This window comes from Periplaneta americana, chromosome 5 (genome assembly GCF_040183065.1).
Source record: "Periplaneta americana isolate PAMFEO1 chromosome 5, P.americana_PAMFEO1_priV1, whole genome shotgun sequence".
Lineage (NCBI taxonomy): Eukaryota > Metazoa > Arthropoda > Insecta > Blattodea > Blattidae > Periplaneta > Periplaneta americana.
The window spans coordinates 161903714-161920185 of NC_091121.1; the positions used below are offsets into that span (position 1 = coordinate 161903714).

Genomic DNA, 16472 nt, shown 5'->3' on the forward strand with positions numbered 1-16472 from the left:
TTTTTCTGTGTTCATTTTTGTTAATTCAACACCAACTTTCTTATGCCAAATATTAATCAATCTGGATGAAATTTTTACTGCAAGTATTTATGAGGTAGCTGCATGTTTCTATGCATTTATTTTGTGAGAAATGCTCTTAAGAAAAATATTAATAAAATAAACTAGCAGCATTAAGAAAAATATTAATAAAATAAACTAGCAGCATTTCTCACAAAATAAAGGCATAGAAACATGCAGCTACCTCATAAATACTTGCAGTAAAAATTTCATCCAGATTGATTAATATGTGGCATAAGAAAGTTGGTGTTGAATCAACAAAAATGAACATAGAAAAATAGATTTGAAAATAAAATGATTATTTATGTAAATTAATATTCTCCTCAGTTACATTCATCTAGTAACTTCAGGGAGCCAAAAGAATGTTACTAGATTTGTAGTCAGAATTTTAAAAAAGAATTCTTCGATGAAAAACAATTTTGACAGCGCTTTAAATTCCACGCCCCCCTCCAGCCTTAATTTAAAAAGTGTAAACACACGAGTATTTGTAATCAGAATTGAGCTGAATCCATTTGGGGTATGAAAATATAAATTCTGAATAAGTGAAATAGCTAAAAAAATTTGAAAAAATTTTCATGATTTTCAGTGGAGTCTTTCCTTAAAGCAGCCGCATATCTTTTAAAGTTGGCAAATTTTAAATGACTGTACTAACATTTAATGGAGAAAATTGGGATAAAACTTATTTAAATGCTAGCAATGGAGTGTAGTGAAAAATTGGCTTGACTCTAATCTCCTGTCCTTAAATACTAATAAATCTACCTATATTCCATTTTTTAACAACGGAAGGATTATCTCCACTTATGAATAATTATCACTTAGTAATACATAATATTTCATGTAATGAATTAACAAATAATTATTGTAATTGCCCAAATCTAACATCTTCCACACAAGTCAAATATTTAGGAATTATTATAGACCAGCATTTACGTTGGGATAAACAAATTGATTTCATGTGTACAAGTATAAGAAAGCAATTTATAAATTCATAATAGTTCTTAGCTTTGGTACAATCATTAATACAATGTGGTATAATAAATTGGGGCAGAGTAGCATCATCTGTACTTAATCCATTAATTTCATTACACAGAATATTAATAAAAATTTGTCTAACCAAAAATATGGATTATCCAACATATTTAATTTTTACAGATTTTAATGTATTAACTATTGAAGAAATACATAAATATAGTTTACTAACTTACTACCACAGAAATCAAATAAAACATAAATCTAATCGACATGAATATCGTACTCCAAGACAAAAGTCTACTTTCCCATTAATTGAGCATACAATACAATTAATGTCATACAAGTGCAGCTCTTAAACATGGTGCTAGTTTCGGCCCAAGATTTTATAATAAAATTACAAACCATTTTCCAAATTTGAAATATTTTGAAATTGAAGCTTTTAAAAAAGAATTTATAAAATTGTTCATAACATATAATATTAAAAAATGTGTGTACTTTTTTTATCTTTTCTTTCTGTCGACTATATTCATTTTTCTATTGAATATCACTGGCTTCTGTCTGAGTATGAATTTATATTAAATGTCTATTTCTCTCTCTCTCTCTTTTTTTTTTGCTCTTGTGTGTTATTTATTGGTTTGAATTAAGTTACTTACTGTATTTAGTAAACTGCCCTTGTAAATTTTATGTTATGTTATTGACTAAGACCACACCGTACACGAGCCTGACTCTTACGGTAGTGGCTAGAAACATTTTTGTTTTATAAATTTAATTTGTACTCACTAGCTAGCTAGTTAAATAAATAAATAAATAGACAGACAGACAGACAGACAGATAGATAGGTAGGTAGGTAGGTAGGTAGGTAGGTAGGCAGGCAGGTATGCAGGCAGGCAGACAGACAGACAGACAGACAGACAGACAGACAGAGAGACAGACAGATAGACAGATAGATAGATAGATAGATAGATAGATAGATAGATAGATAGATAGATAGATAGATAGATAGATAGATAGATAGATAGATAGATAGATAGATAGATAGATAGATAGATAGATAGATAGATAGATAGATAGATAGATAGATAGATAGATAGATAGATAGATAGATAGATAGATAGATAGATAGATAGATAGATAGATAGATAGATAGATAGATAGATAGATAGATAGATAGATAGATAGATAGATAGATAGATAGATAGATAGATAGATAGATAGATAGATAGATAGATAGATAGATAGATAGATAGATAGATAGATAGATAGATAGATAGATAGATAGATAGATAGATAGATAGATAGATAGATAGATAGATAGATAGATAGATAGATAGATAGATAGATAGATAGATAGATAGATAGATAGATAGATAGATAGATAGATAGATAGATAGATAGATAGATAGATAGATAGATAGATAGATAGATAGATAGATAGATAGATAGATAGATAGATAGATAGATAGATAGATAGATAGATAGATAGATAGATAGATAGATAGATAGATAGATAGATAGATAGATAGATAGATAGATAGATAGATAGATAGATAGATAGATAGATAGATAGATAGATAGATAGATAGATAGATAGATAGATAGATAGATAGATAGATAGATAGATAGATAGATAGATAGATAGATAGATAGATAGATAGATAGATAGATAGATAGATAGATAGATAGATAGATAGATAGATAGATAGATAGATAGATAGATAGATAGATAGATAGATAGATAGATAGATAGATAGATAGATAGATAGATAGATAGATAGATAGATAGATAGATAGATAGATAGATAGATAGATAGATAGATAGATAGATAGATAGATAGATAGATAGATAGATAGATAGATAGATAGATAGATAGATAGATAGATAGATAGATAGATAGATAGATAGATAGATAGATAGATAGATAGATAGATAGATAGATAGATAGATAGATAGATAGATAGATAGATAGATAGATAGATAGATAGATAGATAGATAGATAAGTATATAAATAAAATGTGTATACTGTGGTTATACATCGCAGGATGCTCGGTTCATATTCATTATTGTCCCACAGTATCCTACAGTAGCAGATTTTTTACATTTAGTAAGATTTGAAAATATTTAGAATATCTCAATTTTCCCTTATGTTGTCAGAATCAGCCTAAATTTGCTGTCCCTATTAGAGATTCTTGAAACACTTCTTTAAGTTCTCTTTCTTCTAAAGCTCTGATTATGTGATGCGTCCATTTGAATTATCTTGCTTTAATTTTTTTAAACTGTATAAATTAAGAAATATTTGTACATTTATCTAAGAATTTTGGTCATTTCAGAAAATAAATGCAATTATTGTCTCGAATTGAAATGTCTTTAGGCTTAATTTCATAAATATGATCTCCGTCATCCCAAGGACATGTTCCGAACAATATCGTCTTCTTAGCAGACTCATATACCTGTAGTAGCTTGTAATAACATTCGCAAACACCCTGTATATTCGCCTGTGTGGTAGGTAGGGCTCTGATTGTGGGGAGAGATCCGGTTAATAAAGTGTGGGTTCGCAGATTGTGGCCTTCAGGTGCTTGTTTTACGTTTGTTGGGTTAGGTCGCCTGATTAAAACGTGTATGTTATCCCACAGGGGTTGTACCCAGAGTTGGAGATGCCTAAAATATGGTAACCGGACTGGGGTAGTGTATAAATTAACTGGTCTGGTATGAAATTTATGGTCCATTTCGTGGGCCTTTATAGCGCGCACGGAAATAGAACCATCTGTCTTACGAGATGACATGCAGGTTGTCAGACTGCGATGCCAAACTCTCTATGCCTCACAAAAACCATCATTATCAGCTTTAGCCTCCATTGCGGATATCAATTTCATAGTACTATTGCTCATTCTGTAGCTCTGAGATTCTGTTGTTTTAATTGTTGTATGAATTTTAAGAAACATTGTTGCGTTGAAATAATTTTCGATACTTTATTAAGGGTCGCATTCATAGACGAGACTTTGGACCAAAGTTGACTTTGGAAATTACAAAGTCACCATTTTCCTATTCACAGTCGACACTTTGACGAAAGTAAACTTCAATGATGACTTTACTTCGAAGTCGCCGTAAATCTAGACTTTGACTACGAGTTTCGTTCGTGGACATAAGGAAAATGGCTGATATTTGGAAAATTGTTCAATTTACCGAGAATATTGAGGATATCCAGGAGATTATTAAAGCTGTTCATGTTCCTCGGCGTATTATTAGATATCTATACTAATAATAAATCTGTAGCCAAAATTTTTCTGGTAATTTTCGATATTCTAGAAATAATTGGTGTTAACATGTATAATTAACCATCCTGAAACCGAAAATCGCTTTTTTTTGTATTTTTTTTTGTATGTCTGTCTGTCTGTCTCTCTATCTGTCTGTCTGTCTGTATGTTTGTTACCTTTTCACGCGATAATGGCTGAACGGATTTCGATGAAAATTGGAATATAAATTAAGTTCGTTGTAACTTAGATTTTAGGCGATATGGCATTCAAAATACGTTATTTAAAAGGGGGGTTATAAGGGGGCCTGAATTAAATAAATCGAAATATCTCGCTTATTATTGATTTTTGTAAAAAAATGTTACATAACAGAAGTTTCTTTAAACATGATTTCTGATAAGTTTTATTCTTTGGAAAATTTTGATAGGACTGATATTTAATGAGATAAATTAGTTTTAAAATTAAAATAACTGCCATCAAAGGCGGTATATTGAAATAAAAAACAAATGACTTCGTCTATAAAGGGCCTTGGACACAACAATCGAAAACTATGAAACATAGCCTACAGAGAATGTTTCTGTGTTTGTATGAAGTAATATAGGAAGCTGAATTAACCGATTTGTATAATTAATTATTATTTCATCATTGTAAATTGTAGCTTCTCTAGATGGACATAATGCTATAATGTTATTACAGTAACTTGTGAGTGAATTGAGGATAGGTAAGATTAAAATAGATTCTTATGCACAGAAAACTTGATAGGTTATTCTGTATATTCATTTCCTGTATTTCTTAAAATAATGTTTATGAACATATTCATTTTTATCTCAGAGAATTAACGAACAACGAGAGTGTATTGATTTAGTATGCAGTAATAGTACGTTAGCTTAGCAATCCATTATTTTATAATTCAAATTTTAACTATGCTCAATTGAATCGTGTTAAAATACATAAAAAATATATATGCAATAAATGCAATGCAAAAAACTTGGGTAATGAGCCAAGCAGATTATGTTGCGCTGTTGTAAAAGCTGTTCCTCCTGAGATTCAAGAGCTCCCACAACAAATTAAAAACTTTCTAATTCAAGTACATCCGTTATCAACACACTTTTTACATAATATAATATAATATAATATAATATAATATAATATAATATAATATAATATAATATAATATAATATAATATAATATAATATAATATAATATAATATAAACATAATAATAAATCTGTAGCCAAAATTTTTCTGTTAATTTTCGCTTTTCCAAAAATAATTGGTAATAACAATTAATAACATGTTAAAGGAATTGTCATTGCACCAAATGAGTGGTCTCTGGATCAAAATGATCGCGTTTTAATATTTTAAATACAATTTAAATTAAGTAACACATTAAATGATTTATCCTTCTATCAAACACGAATGTTCCCTGGATCAAACGTCCTATTTTAATTATGTAATTACTTTATTTATTTCTAACGGGAGCAGCGGAGCGCACGGGTACGGCTAGTAGATAATAAATTCAAATCAAGGTACAGATTTGATAAACAGACAGTATTAGATGTCCTTGTCATGTTTTAACATTCACTGATGAATAATAATAAAAGAGGATTATCTGTTCCACCAATAATACAACTTCTTATTTCATCGCGATTTTACACTACAGGTAAGAATGCATAGCTTAATATTGATTTCGACTATTTAATTCTATAGAGGATAGGTTATACAGTTGGATATGCAGTTAATTTACGAATATAATCCTTGCTGTCGTCATAATGTTTTCTGAATATTGATTTCAATTAATTTTTTAAGTAGTTTCTGTAGACATGCAGAACTGCCAGCTGTCAGCAGGATAATATGTCTTTTTCATAGTCTGTCATTGGTGGTATCTCATCTTCCATATCTTCAGAATAAAATTATTTTATAATGGAATAATTCGAGAGCTTATTGTGAACCTAACGTACTGTAACTACAATCGATGTTTTATTCACAACAAAATTCTTAACAGGCAATACTATTTCAGATGAACCATCATGTTTTATAGTTACGAATTTTATTGTATTATATACGAGTACAAGACTGCTCGGAACTGAGTTACGATTTTTTGTGACCAAGTAGAAGAACGAATTATTATCGAATTGTGTAAACATCTAAAAATGTCAATTTTTGTACTTGCATTAGTTTCACACTAAGTCCTCGAATAAATTATTCTTATGTAAAGCTGCAAGAACGGTAACAATTGCTTAACATGTACAAATGTTCAATTGTTTCATTAATTTGTGACTCAAAAGATGGCTTTGATTGTGGTAATATCTACTCTTTTTCAACTATCTATTACTTTAATTCGTTTAGAAAGTAGTGATTGTAATTGCCAACATTAGAAAAAGATCGTCAAATCTCGACTTACCGAAGTCAAAGTCAAAGTCTCAGAAGTATTGTCTATAAATAGGACTTTTAACAAAGTTAAACTGTCTATGAAAGTCGACTTTGAAAAGTCTTCATGCAAAGTCTCGTTTATGAATACGACCCTATAATGCAGATTTTCGGCACAAATATTGATTTTTTTTTTTTTTTTTTTACATATCGGTTTGCTTTTCATCTGTTTGTACAGAATGAACAATTTTTTTTTCTTTCCCTTTATCACTACGAGGCAATTTTCTACTAACAGTAGCACCAACTGAAGACATGTATCAACTCCAAGTGTTCTTTGTTTTCTTTGTTTCTGCGGTCTTGGTTGTGAAAACTTCTGTCTTTAGGACAGATTCAGTTGACAAAAATAATGCAATGTGTGGAGTAATGAAACTTTTCTCAAGAGGAACTTTATTTAATAAACTACTCGATAAATATTGATCATTTTAAGTAGGCTACTTACTAGGGAATTTACAAGTGGAGTGAATTTCTTTCTGTGTTCCAGATTTATATAGTTTTAAAATAATTTGTAATAAAGGACGAGAACGAAAGTACAAATACATGTATGTTTCTTTTACCATCGCGTCGACCTGGTTGGCAAGTTGGTATAGCGCTGGCCTTCTATGCCCAAGGTTGCGGGTTCGATCCCGGGCCAGGTCGATGGCATTTAAGTGTGCTTAAATGCGACAGGCTCATGTCAGTAGATTTACTGGCATGTAAAAGAACTCCTGCGGGACAAAATTCCGGCACATCCGGCGATGCTGATATAACCTCTGCAGTTGGGAGCGTCGTTAAATAAAACATAACATTTCTTTTACCATCGTAGTTCGATTTTGATAATTTCCCCGCATTAATATAACGAGATCCACGGTTGTTCTAGTCATTCAGTCTGTCAGTACATAATAGTTTATAAGGATATTACATCAATCTATTGTACAGTACAGACTTTATAACACTCTTATTAATTTAATGAAATAAACTTCGCTCTATGCAGACACACAAATCATTAGGCTTATTTACATAACCCATATCCACAGTTCTTCAACAATGACATAATGGTAGGCTATTAATAATATAAACATAAAGGATTACAATCAGACGTAATGGTAGGCTATTAATAATATAAACATAAAGGATTACAATCAGACGTAATGGTAGGCTATTAATAATATAAACATAAAGGATTACAATCAGACATAATGGTAGGCTATTAATAATATAAACATAAAGGATTACAATCAGACGTAATGGTAGGCTATTAATAATATAAACATAAAGGATTACAATCAGACGTAATGGTAGGCTATTAATAATATAAACATAAAGGATTACAATCAGACATAATGGTAGGCTATTAATAATATAAACATAAAGGATTACAATCAGACGTAATGGTGGGCTATTAATAATATAAACATAAAGGATTACAATCAGACGTAATGGTAGGCTATTAATAATATAAACATAAAGGATTACAATCAGACGTAATGGTATGCTATTAATAATATAAACATAAAGGATTACAATCAGACGTAATGGTAGGCTATTAATAATATAAACATAAAGGATTACAATCAGACGTAATGGTAGGCTATTAATAATATAAACATAAAGGATTACAATCAGACGTAATGGTAGGCTATTAATAATATAAACATAAAGGATTACAATCAGACGTAATGGTGGGCTATTAATAATATAAACATAAAGGATTACAATCAGACGTAATGGTAGGCTATTAATAATATAAACATAAAGGATTACAATCAGACGTAATGGTAGGCTATTAATAATATAAACATAAAGGATTACAATCAGACGTAATGGTAGGCTATTAATAATATAAACATAAAGGATTACAATCAGACGTAATGGTAGGCTATTAATAATATAAACATAAAGGATTACAATCAGACGTAATGGTGGGCTATTAATAATATAAACATAAAGGATTACAATCAGACGTAATGGTAGGCTATTAATAATATAAACATAAAGGATTACAATCAGACATAATGGTAGGCTATTAATAATATAAACATAAAGGATTACAATCAGACGTAATGGTAGGCTATTAATAATATAAACATAAAGGATTACAATCAGACGTAATGGCAGGCTATTAATAATATAAACATAAAGGATTACAATCAGACGTAATGGCAGGCTATTAATAATATAAACATAAAGGATTACAATCAGACGTAATGGTAGGCTATTAATAATATAAACATAAAGGATTACAATCAGACATAATGGCAGGCTATTAATAATATAAACATAAAGGATTACAATCAGACGTAATGGTAGGCTATTAATAATATAAACATAAAGGATTACAATCAGACGTAATGGTAGGCTATTAATAATATAAACATAAAGGATTACAATCAGACGTAATGGTAGGCTATTAATAATATAAACATAAAGGATTACAATCAGACGTAATGGTATGCTATTAATAATATAAACATAAAGGATTACAATCAGACGTAATGGTATGCTATTAATAATATAAACATAAAGGATTACAATCAGACGTAATGGTATGCTATTAATAATATAAACATAAAGGATTACAATCAGACGTAATGGTATGCTATTAATAATATAAACATAAAGGATTACAATCAGACGTAATGGTATGCTATTAATAATATAAACATAAAGGATTACAATCAGACGTAATGGTAGGCTATTAATAATATAAACATAAAGGATTACAATCAGACGTAATGGTAGGCTATTAATAATATAAACATAAAGGATTACAATCAGACGTAATGGTATGCTATTAATAATATAAACATAAAGGATTACAATCAGACGTAATGGTATGCTATTAATAATATAAACATAAAGGATTACAATCAGACGTAATGGTATGCTATTAATAATATAAACATAAAGGATTACAATCAGACGTAATGGTATGCTATTAATAATATAAACATAAAGGATTACAATCAGACGTAATGGTATGCTATTAATAATATAAACATAAAGGATTACAATCAGACGTAACGGTATGTAATAAAGGATGATATATCATAAACTGTAGTATACTATACTATGATTTAACATAATACTTGTATAATTTAAAATTATATATTACTAAATGTATAATAACTTATAATGTACTATAAATATCAAATAGATACTCTAATATCTGTAGTGCTCGGGAAAAGTGACACAAGTCCGTTTCCACAAACAGTACGATTCACACCACAACTATTTAACAACGGTTCTCAGCTTAGTGTTATTCAGGAAGGTATTTCAAAATTATTAAAAATAGCGCGAAATTAATCTGAAAATAAGATTAAATAATTAATACCTAAGAGTCATTGTTAGGTCTAAACAACCACGATACATTCCAGATACAACCTCGATTATGACAATTCATCGCAAGCATTCAGATACCTCTGTGCTAGCGTGCTTGCTCAAAGACTACAAGCTTGAGGAAATATATACTTGCCGTACTTACAAATGGCTTTAAGGAACTCAGAGCTTCATTGCCTTTCTAACATAAGTCCGCCATCGGTCCCTATCCTGAGCAAAACTAATCCAGTCCCTATCATCATATCCCATCTCCCTCAACTCCATTTTAATATTATCCTCTATTCTACGTCACGGCCTCCCCAAAGGTCTTTCTCTCCTCAGGTCTTCCAACTAACACTCTATATGCATTTCTTGATCCGCTCATACGTGTTACAAGGCCAGTCAATCTCAAAAGTCTAGATTTAATGTTCGTAATTATGTCAGATTAAGAATACAATGCATGCAGTTCTGCGTTGTGTAACTTCCTCCATTCTCTTGTAACTTCACCCCTCTTACCCCGAAATATTTTCTTCAGCACCTTATTCTCGAAAGTCCTTAGCCTGCGTTCCTCTCTCTCCAAGTTTCACAACATAGAGAACAATCGGTAATATAAATTTCTAAATTTAAGCTGTTTGAGAGAAGACTGGATGACAAAAGCTTCTCAGCCGAATAGGCCTAATAACAGGCATTTCCCATATTTATTATGCGTTTAATTTTCTCTGGAGTGACATTTATATTTGTTACTGTTACTCCAAGATTTTTTAATTTTTCTATTTTTGAAAGGACAAATTTTCAATTTTTATATTTCCATTTCGTACTATGTTCTAGTCACGAGACATAATCATATACTTTCATCTACTTTGTCTTTCAAGGCACTTAAGGGGTTAGGTCCAGCTTACAGCTGTAATATTTTGAAAATATTCAACAATTTTTTCTTCCATTACTCTATCTTGTACAATAATCAAATTAAATACATGTAAAACACTGTCCTTCTGCTATATGAAAAAAATATTTTTACGATTTAAAAAATTATTTAAATTTTTTTAAATTCAGTTCACTGTGCAGTGATGAAGCGTTTCCCACATAACTCAAAGACTATCCAACATTCTGTGATGAAATTTCTTGTGTGTATTAATGCATCTCATATGTACAATATGATGCAAGATCACTCCTCTACCTTTTATACATTGTCTGATAAAAAATAAATTCATTTTACAAAATGGTCAAATATCAGTATTTTATTCTAACACAAAATAAAAAAAAATATATTATTTATTAAGGAAGTAGTTGAAAGAGCATGATATTGTAAACATGAGTTTCAGCAATAAAATAAAAGAGAGAGAACATGAAAAAGTTAACAAGTTTATGAGTTATGAGGGAAATGCTTCATCACTGCACAGTGAACTGCACTTTTTGAATTTTGAAAAAAAAAAAAATATATATATATATATATATATATATATATATGTACATATTTTTTTAATTGTAAAAAAATTGTTCCATATAGCAGAAGGAGTGTTTTACACATACCAATTTTCATTATTTTACAAGATACAATAATGAAGGAAAAAAAAATGTTGAATATTTCCAAAAATGCAAATCTGGCTTTCAGGTAGTGGATTGAATAATTTCAAGGAAAAATTGTTCCGGGGCCGGGTATCGATCCCGGGACACTTCGCTTAGCTCGCGAACGCTCTACCGGCACTCATAGTTGAGTTCTGGCGTCTAGTCAGCTCATGTGAGTTGTGTGGATATAAAGAAAAAATTGTGATGGTGTCTTGTATGCTTCCTGGGGTAGCTCCGTCGATAGAGCGTTCGCGATCGATACCCGGCCCCGGAATAATTTTTCCTTGAAATTATTCATTTCTAAAAATATTACTGCTATAAGCTGTACCTAACCCCTTAAGGAGTAGCAGGTTTAAATTTTGTCCACATATTTATATGAGAAAGGGTTTTTGTATATTTCCATATTGTTCATTTTGAAATTAGAACATTTCCTTGGAAGTTGTAGTTTTAAGTTCGTTATAACCCAAGTGAGGGTTCACTATAAACGGAAATAATACTGTACTTTTTATTGTATGCGAGTCGGGACCAACGATTTAGGTTCACTATAGCCGAATGTTCACTATAACCGAGTTCACTATATTATCCAGACATGACTGTATATCACTAAAAATGTAGTGACTTTAGAATCACTCTGTATTTTTCTATAGACTTCTTATTGTGAAAATGTTTTGTTACAGTTGGAGTCGTGGCCGTACGGCGAGGTGATATGCAAGGTGTCGGAGTGCGCCAAGGATGTGTCGATCGGTGTGTCGGTGTTCACGCTGACGGCGCTCAGTGCGGAGCGCTACTGTGCCATCGTGAACCCGATGCGTCGCCACGTGGCGGGCCGCCTTTCCAGCAAGCCCGTCACACTGCTCACGGCCCTCGGCATCTGGGTGCTCGCCATCATGCTGGCCCTGCCCGCCGCTATCTTCTCTTACGTTCCCGATATCCCCATCGACGTCAACAAGACCATTAAGGTAATATACACCGAAAAGCTCTGAGTAATAGGTGGCAGAGATGGTGGTGAGACTGGTTGTGGTAAAAGTAGCGGCAATTGTTGTTGTAAAGATGTAGTTGTAATAATAATAATAATAATAATAATAATAATAATAATAATAATAATAATAATAATAATAATAATGAAAACGCGGAAATTCTAGTTGAAGCTAGTAAAGCGATAGGGTTGGAAGTAAATCCCGACAAGACTAAGTATATGATTATGTCTCGTGACCAGAATATTGTACGAAATGGAACTATAATAATAGGAGATTTATCCTTCGAAGAGGTGGAAAAATTCAAATGTCTTGGAGCAACAGTAACAAATATAAATGACACTCGGGAGGAAATTAAACGCAGAATAAATACGGGAAATGCGTGTTATTATTTGGTTGAGAAGCTTTTGTCATCTAGTCTTCTGTCAAAAAATCTGAAAGATAGAATTTATAAAACAGTTATATTACCGGTTGTTCTGTATAGTTGCGAAACTTGGACTCTCACTTTGAGAGAGGAACATAGATTAAGGGTGTTTGAGAATAAGGTTCTTAGGGAAATATTTCGGACTAAGAGGGATGAAGTTACAGGACAATGGAGAAAGTTACACAACGCAGAACTGCACGCATTGTATTCTTCACCTGACATAATTAGGAACATACAATCCAGACTTTGAGATGGGCAGGACATGTGGCACGTATGGCCGAATCCAAAAATGCGTATAGAGTGTTAGTTGGGAGGCCGGAGGGAAAAAGACCTTTAAGAAGGCCGAGACGTAGATGGGAAGGTAAAATTAAAATGGATTTGAGGGAGGTGGGATATGAAGGTAGAACCTGGATTAATCTTGCTCAGGATAGGGACCAATGGCGGGCTTATGTGAGGGCGGCAATGAACCTCCTTAAAAGCCAGTGAGTAATAATAATAAATTATGTCAGATCAAGAATACAATGCGTGCAGTTCTGCGTTGTGTAACTTTCTCCATTCTCCTGTAACTTCATCCCCATTAGCCACAAATATTTTCCTCAGCACCTTATTCTCAAACACCCTTAACCTATGTTCCTCTCTCAAAGTGAGAGTCCAAGTTTCACAACCATAAAGAAGAAACGGTAATATAACTGTTTTATAAATTCTAACTTTCAGATTTTTTGACAACAGACTGGATGATAAAACTTGTCAACCGAATAATAACACGCATTTCCCATGTTTATACTGCGTTTAATTTCCTCCCGAGTATCGTTTATATTTGTTACTGTTGCTCCCATGTATTTGAATTCTTCCACCTCTTGTAAAGATACATTTTCCAATTTTATATTTCCATGTCGTACAATATTCTCGTCACGAGACATAATCATATACTTTGTCTTTTCAGGATTTACTTCCAAACCTATATCTTTACTTGCTTCAAGTAAAATTCCTGCGTTTTCCCTAATCGTTTGTGGATTTTCTCCTAACATATTCACGTCATCTGCATAGACAAGCAGCTGATGTAACCCGTTCAATTCCGAACCTCTCTGTCATAATAATAATAATAATAATAATAATAATAATAATAATAATAATAAAACAACTTCAAACAACTTAATGTTTTGAGAAAGTCATTTCTAAGAGTAGATCTTTTAACATAAGAATATTTATGGAATGAATTCCAGCCAAAATGACATCAATATTTAATAAAATCAACAACAAATACTTATACATATAAATAATTCATTGAAGTTAACAATATGTTGCTAACATTTTCGCCTATTTAGGCATCTTCAGGCATATCGTCGTTGTTCCGGCAATAACTCCTATGTGACATATTTTCCGATTTTCAGATTTTTGCTCCATTAAATATCTTAAATAGTGATACAGAAAATAATAAAATCACCTATATGTAATTCTATTTCTTTCTTTCGAAAATGTAATAATTTACAATCTCCTATGCACTACTACCATAGAAGAAAAATGTTTTTTTTTTCTTCCTACTGAAAAATTTAATATTTTGCACATAGGAGTTCTTGCAGGAACAACGACGATAAATATTCAAAATATCTCATGTGGTGCATCAAAATTTATGTATATTGGCATAATCAGTAAATAGATAATCAAACAATCTTAAAATAAACATATTCAAATATTACATAAAAATTAAATAAACAAATGAAAGTTGTGTTAATTATTGCTTTCGATTAATTTACGAGTCAATGTTTAAACACAAGATTTTTTCAACCCATAGTTCTACGAACAACTTTTGCAACATGAAGTGAATTAATGTATCACAACTAGGCTCAACTTCCAGTTAATAAGTATACCTACGATCTAATTTGCATCCCAAGTCGAAGGATCTATTTGAAACAATTCCTACGTCTACTAATAAATGAAGTAATAAAGTTTAATATTGGAATTAACATGAACAACAAGATCATATTACTTTGCTACAATTATAACTTTAATAAAACAACAAAAATTTTTGAAATACGTGTATGAGACACAACGACACAAACCATTAATTTGCAAAATATATCAACATTTATACGATCATGTGCAATACATTAATAAATATATAATTTCTGAATTAATGAACCTTCAATACAGGTGTAACATTAATAGAAATTGAACGTGTTTTAATGTACATAATTATAGTAATTTTCGTAAGTGTATTAATAGTTGTTTTAATTGCTGTTATAAAATTGAAGTGTGTTTAGAATATTAGTCTGGTTTTAACTGTTAATCAAGTAAATTAATCGAAAGCAATAATTAACACAACTATTATTTGTTTATTTAATTTTTATGTATTACTTTAATATGTTTATTTTAAGATTGTTTGATTATCTATTTAATGATTATGCCAATATACGTAACATTTTAATGCACCACATGAGATATTTTGAATGTATGCCTGAAGATATTTAAATAGGTGAAAACATTAGCAACATATTATTAATTTCAATGAATTATTTATATGTATAAATATTTGTTGTTGTTTTTAAATATTGGTAAGTCATTTTGACTGAAACTCATTCTATAAATATTCTTATATTATATTTGACGTATCTGAATAACACTACAATGTTTTCTAAAATAGGACTTTTAACGCTAGCGTATTAAAATTTTATTATTATCAGTTAGCGTGCGAAAAGTTCTTTTAACACTAGTGCGAAAAGAATTTCTATTATTTTCATCAGAACTAGGAAGTTGGTACCGAAACTATTATGTTGTGTGAGCTTGGACTATATAGAGTGAATCGTAAGTAATGTCATTAATTTCAGGGAGTTATTCTTCGAGATATTGCAAACAAAAGAGTTGAATACAATTTTGCTCGTTTTTGCTTCCTTTCTGAGAAAAAATGATTTTATATTAAACATTTCATAGCGTCTTTTAGGAAAGCCATATGTAATCATCTCTTTTAAATTTTGGTGTAGAGGTTACCATCTACCCTGTATTACACCAACACGCAGAAGTCCCATATATATATATATATATATATATATATATATATATATATATTTATTTATTTATTTATTATTTGGATAATAATTGTAACATAAAATATAAAATATACAGAAAAACTTTAGCTCGCCCCTGAAACAGTAGAACTCGTGCTCAGGGGCGGATTTCTGAATTGAAATTAATAATTATACAATACAATTTGTCTTATGTCTACTGTGCAATTATAGTATATAAATTTAAATTGACAATTTTTCAATTTTTCTAAAATCCATACATAACTTTTTTAATTTAATACTGGAACTATTAGAATTGACAAGATTAGGATATTTAAATATAAATTTGTTATATATTCTTGGGCCTAAATTACTACTATGATTAAATACTGTAACAGTGTTGCATTTTGGTTCAAACAATCTTAAAGGATTCATACCTTTTGTTTCATAACTATGAGAATACAATTCAAAATTATTTCGATTTTTATGTATGAATTTTATTAATA

The 16472-nt window shown here is 30.6% G+C and overlaps 1 protein-coding gene across 3 annotated transcripts in view; it reads left to right on the forward strand.

The window, feature by feature from the left end:
• LOC138700255 (neuropeptide CCHamide-1 receptor-like) overlaps positions 1 to 16472 on the forward strand; it is a 215896-nt gene that overhangs the window by 184869 nt on the left and 14555 nt on the right. For all 3 annotated transcript variants that reach the window (XM_069826749.1, XM_069826748.1, XM_069826750.1), the window contains one exon: positions 12247 to 12528. In XM_069826749.1, coding sequence (XP_069682850.1) covers positions 12247 to 12528 — 282 coding nt within the window. The remainder of the gene's footprint in view (positions 1 to 12246; positions 12529 to 16472) is intronic.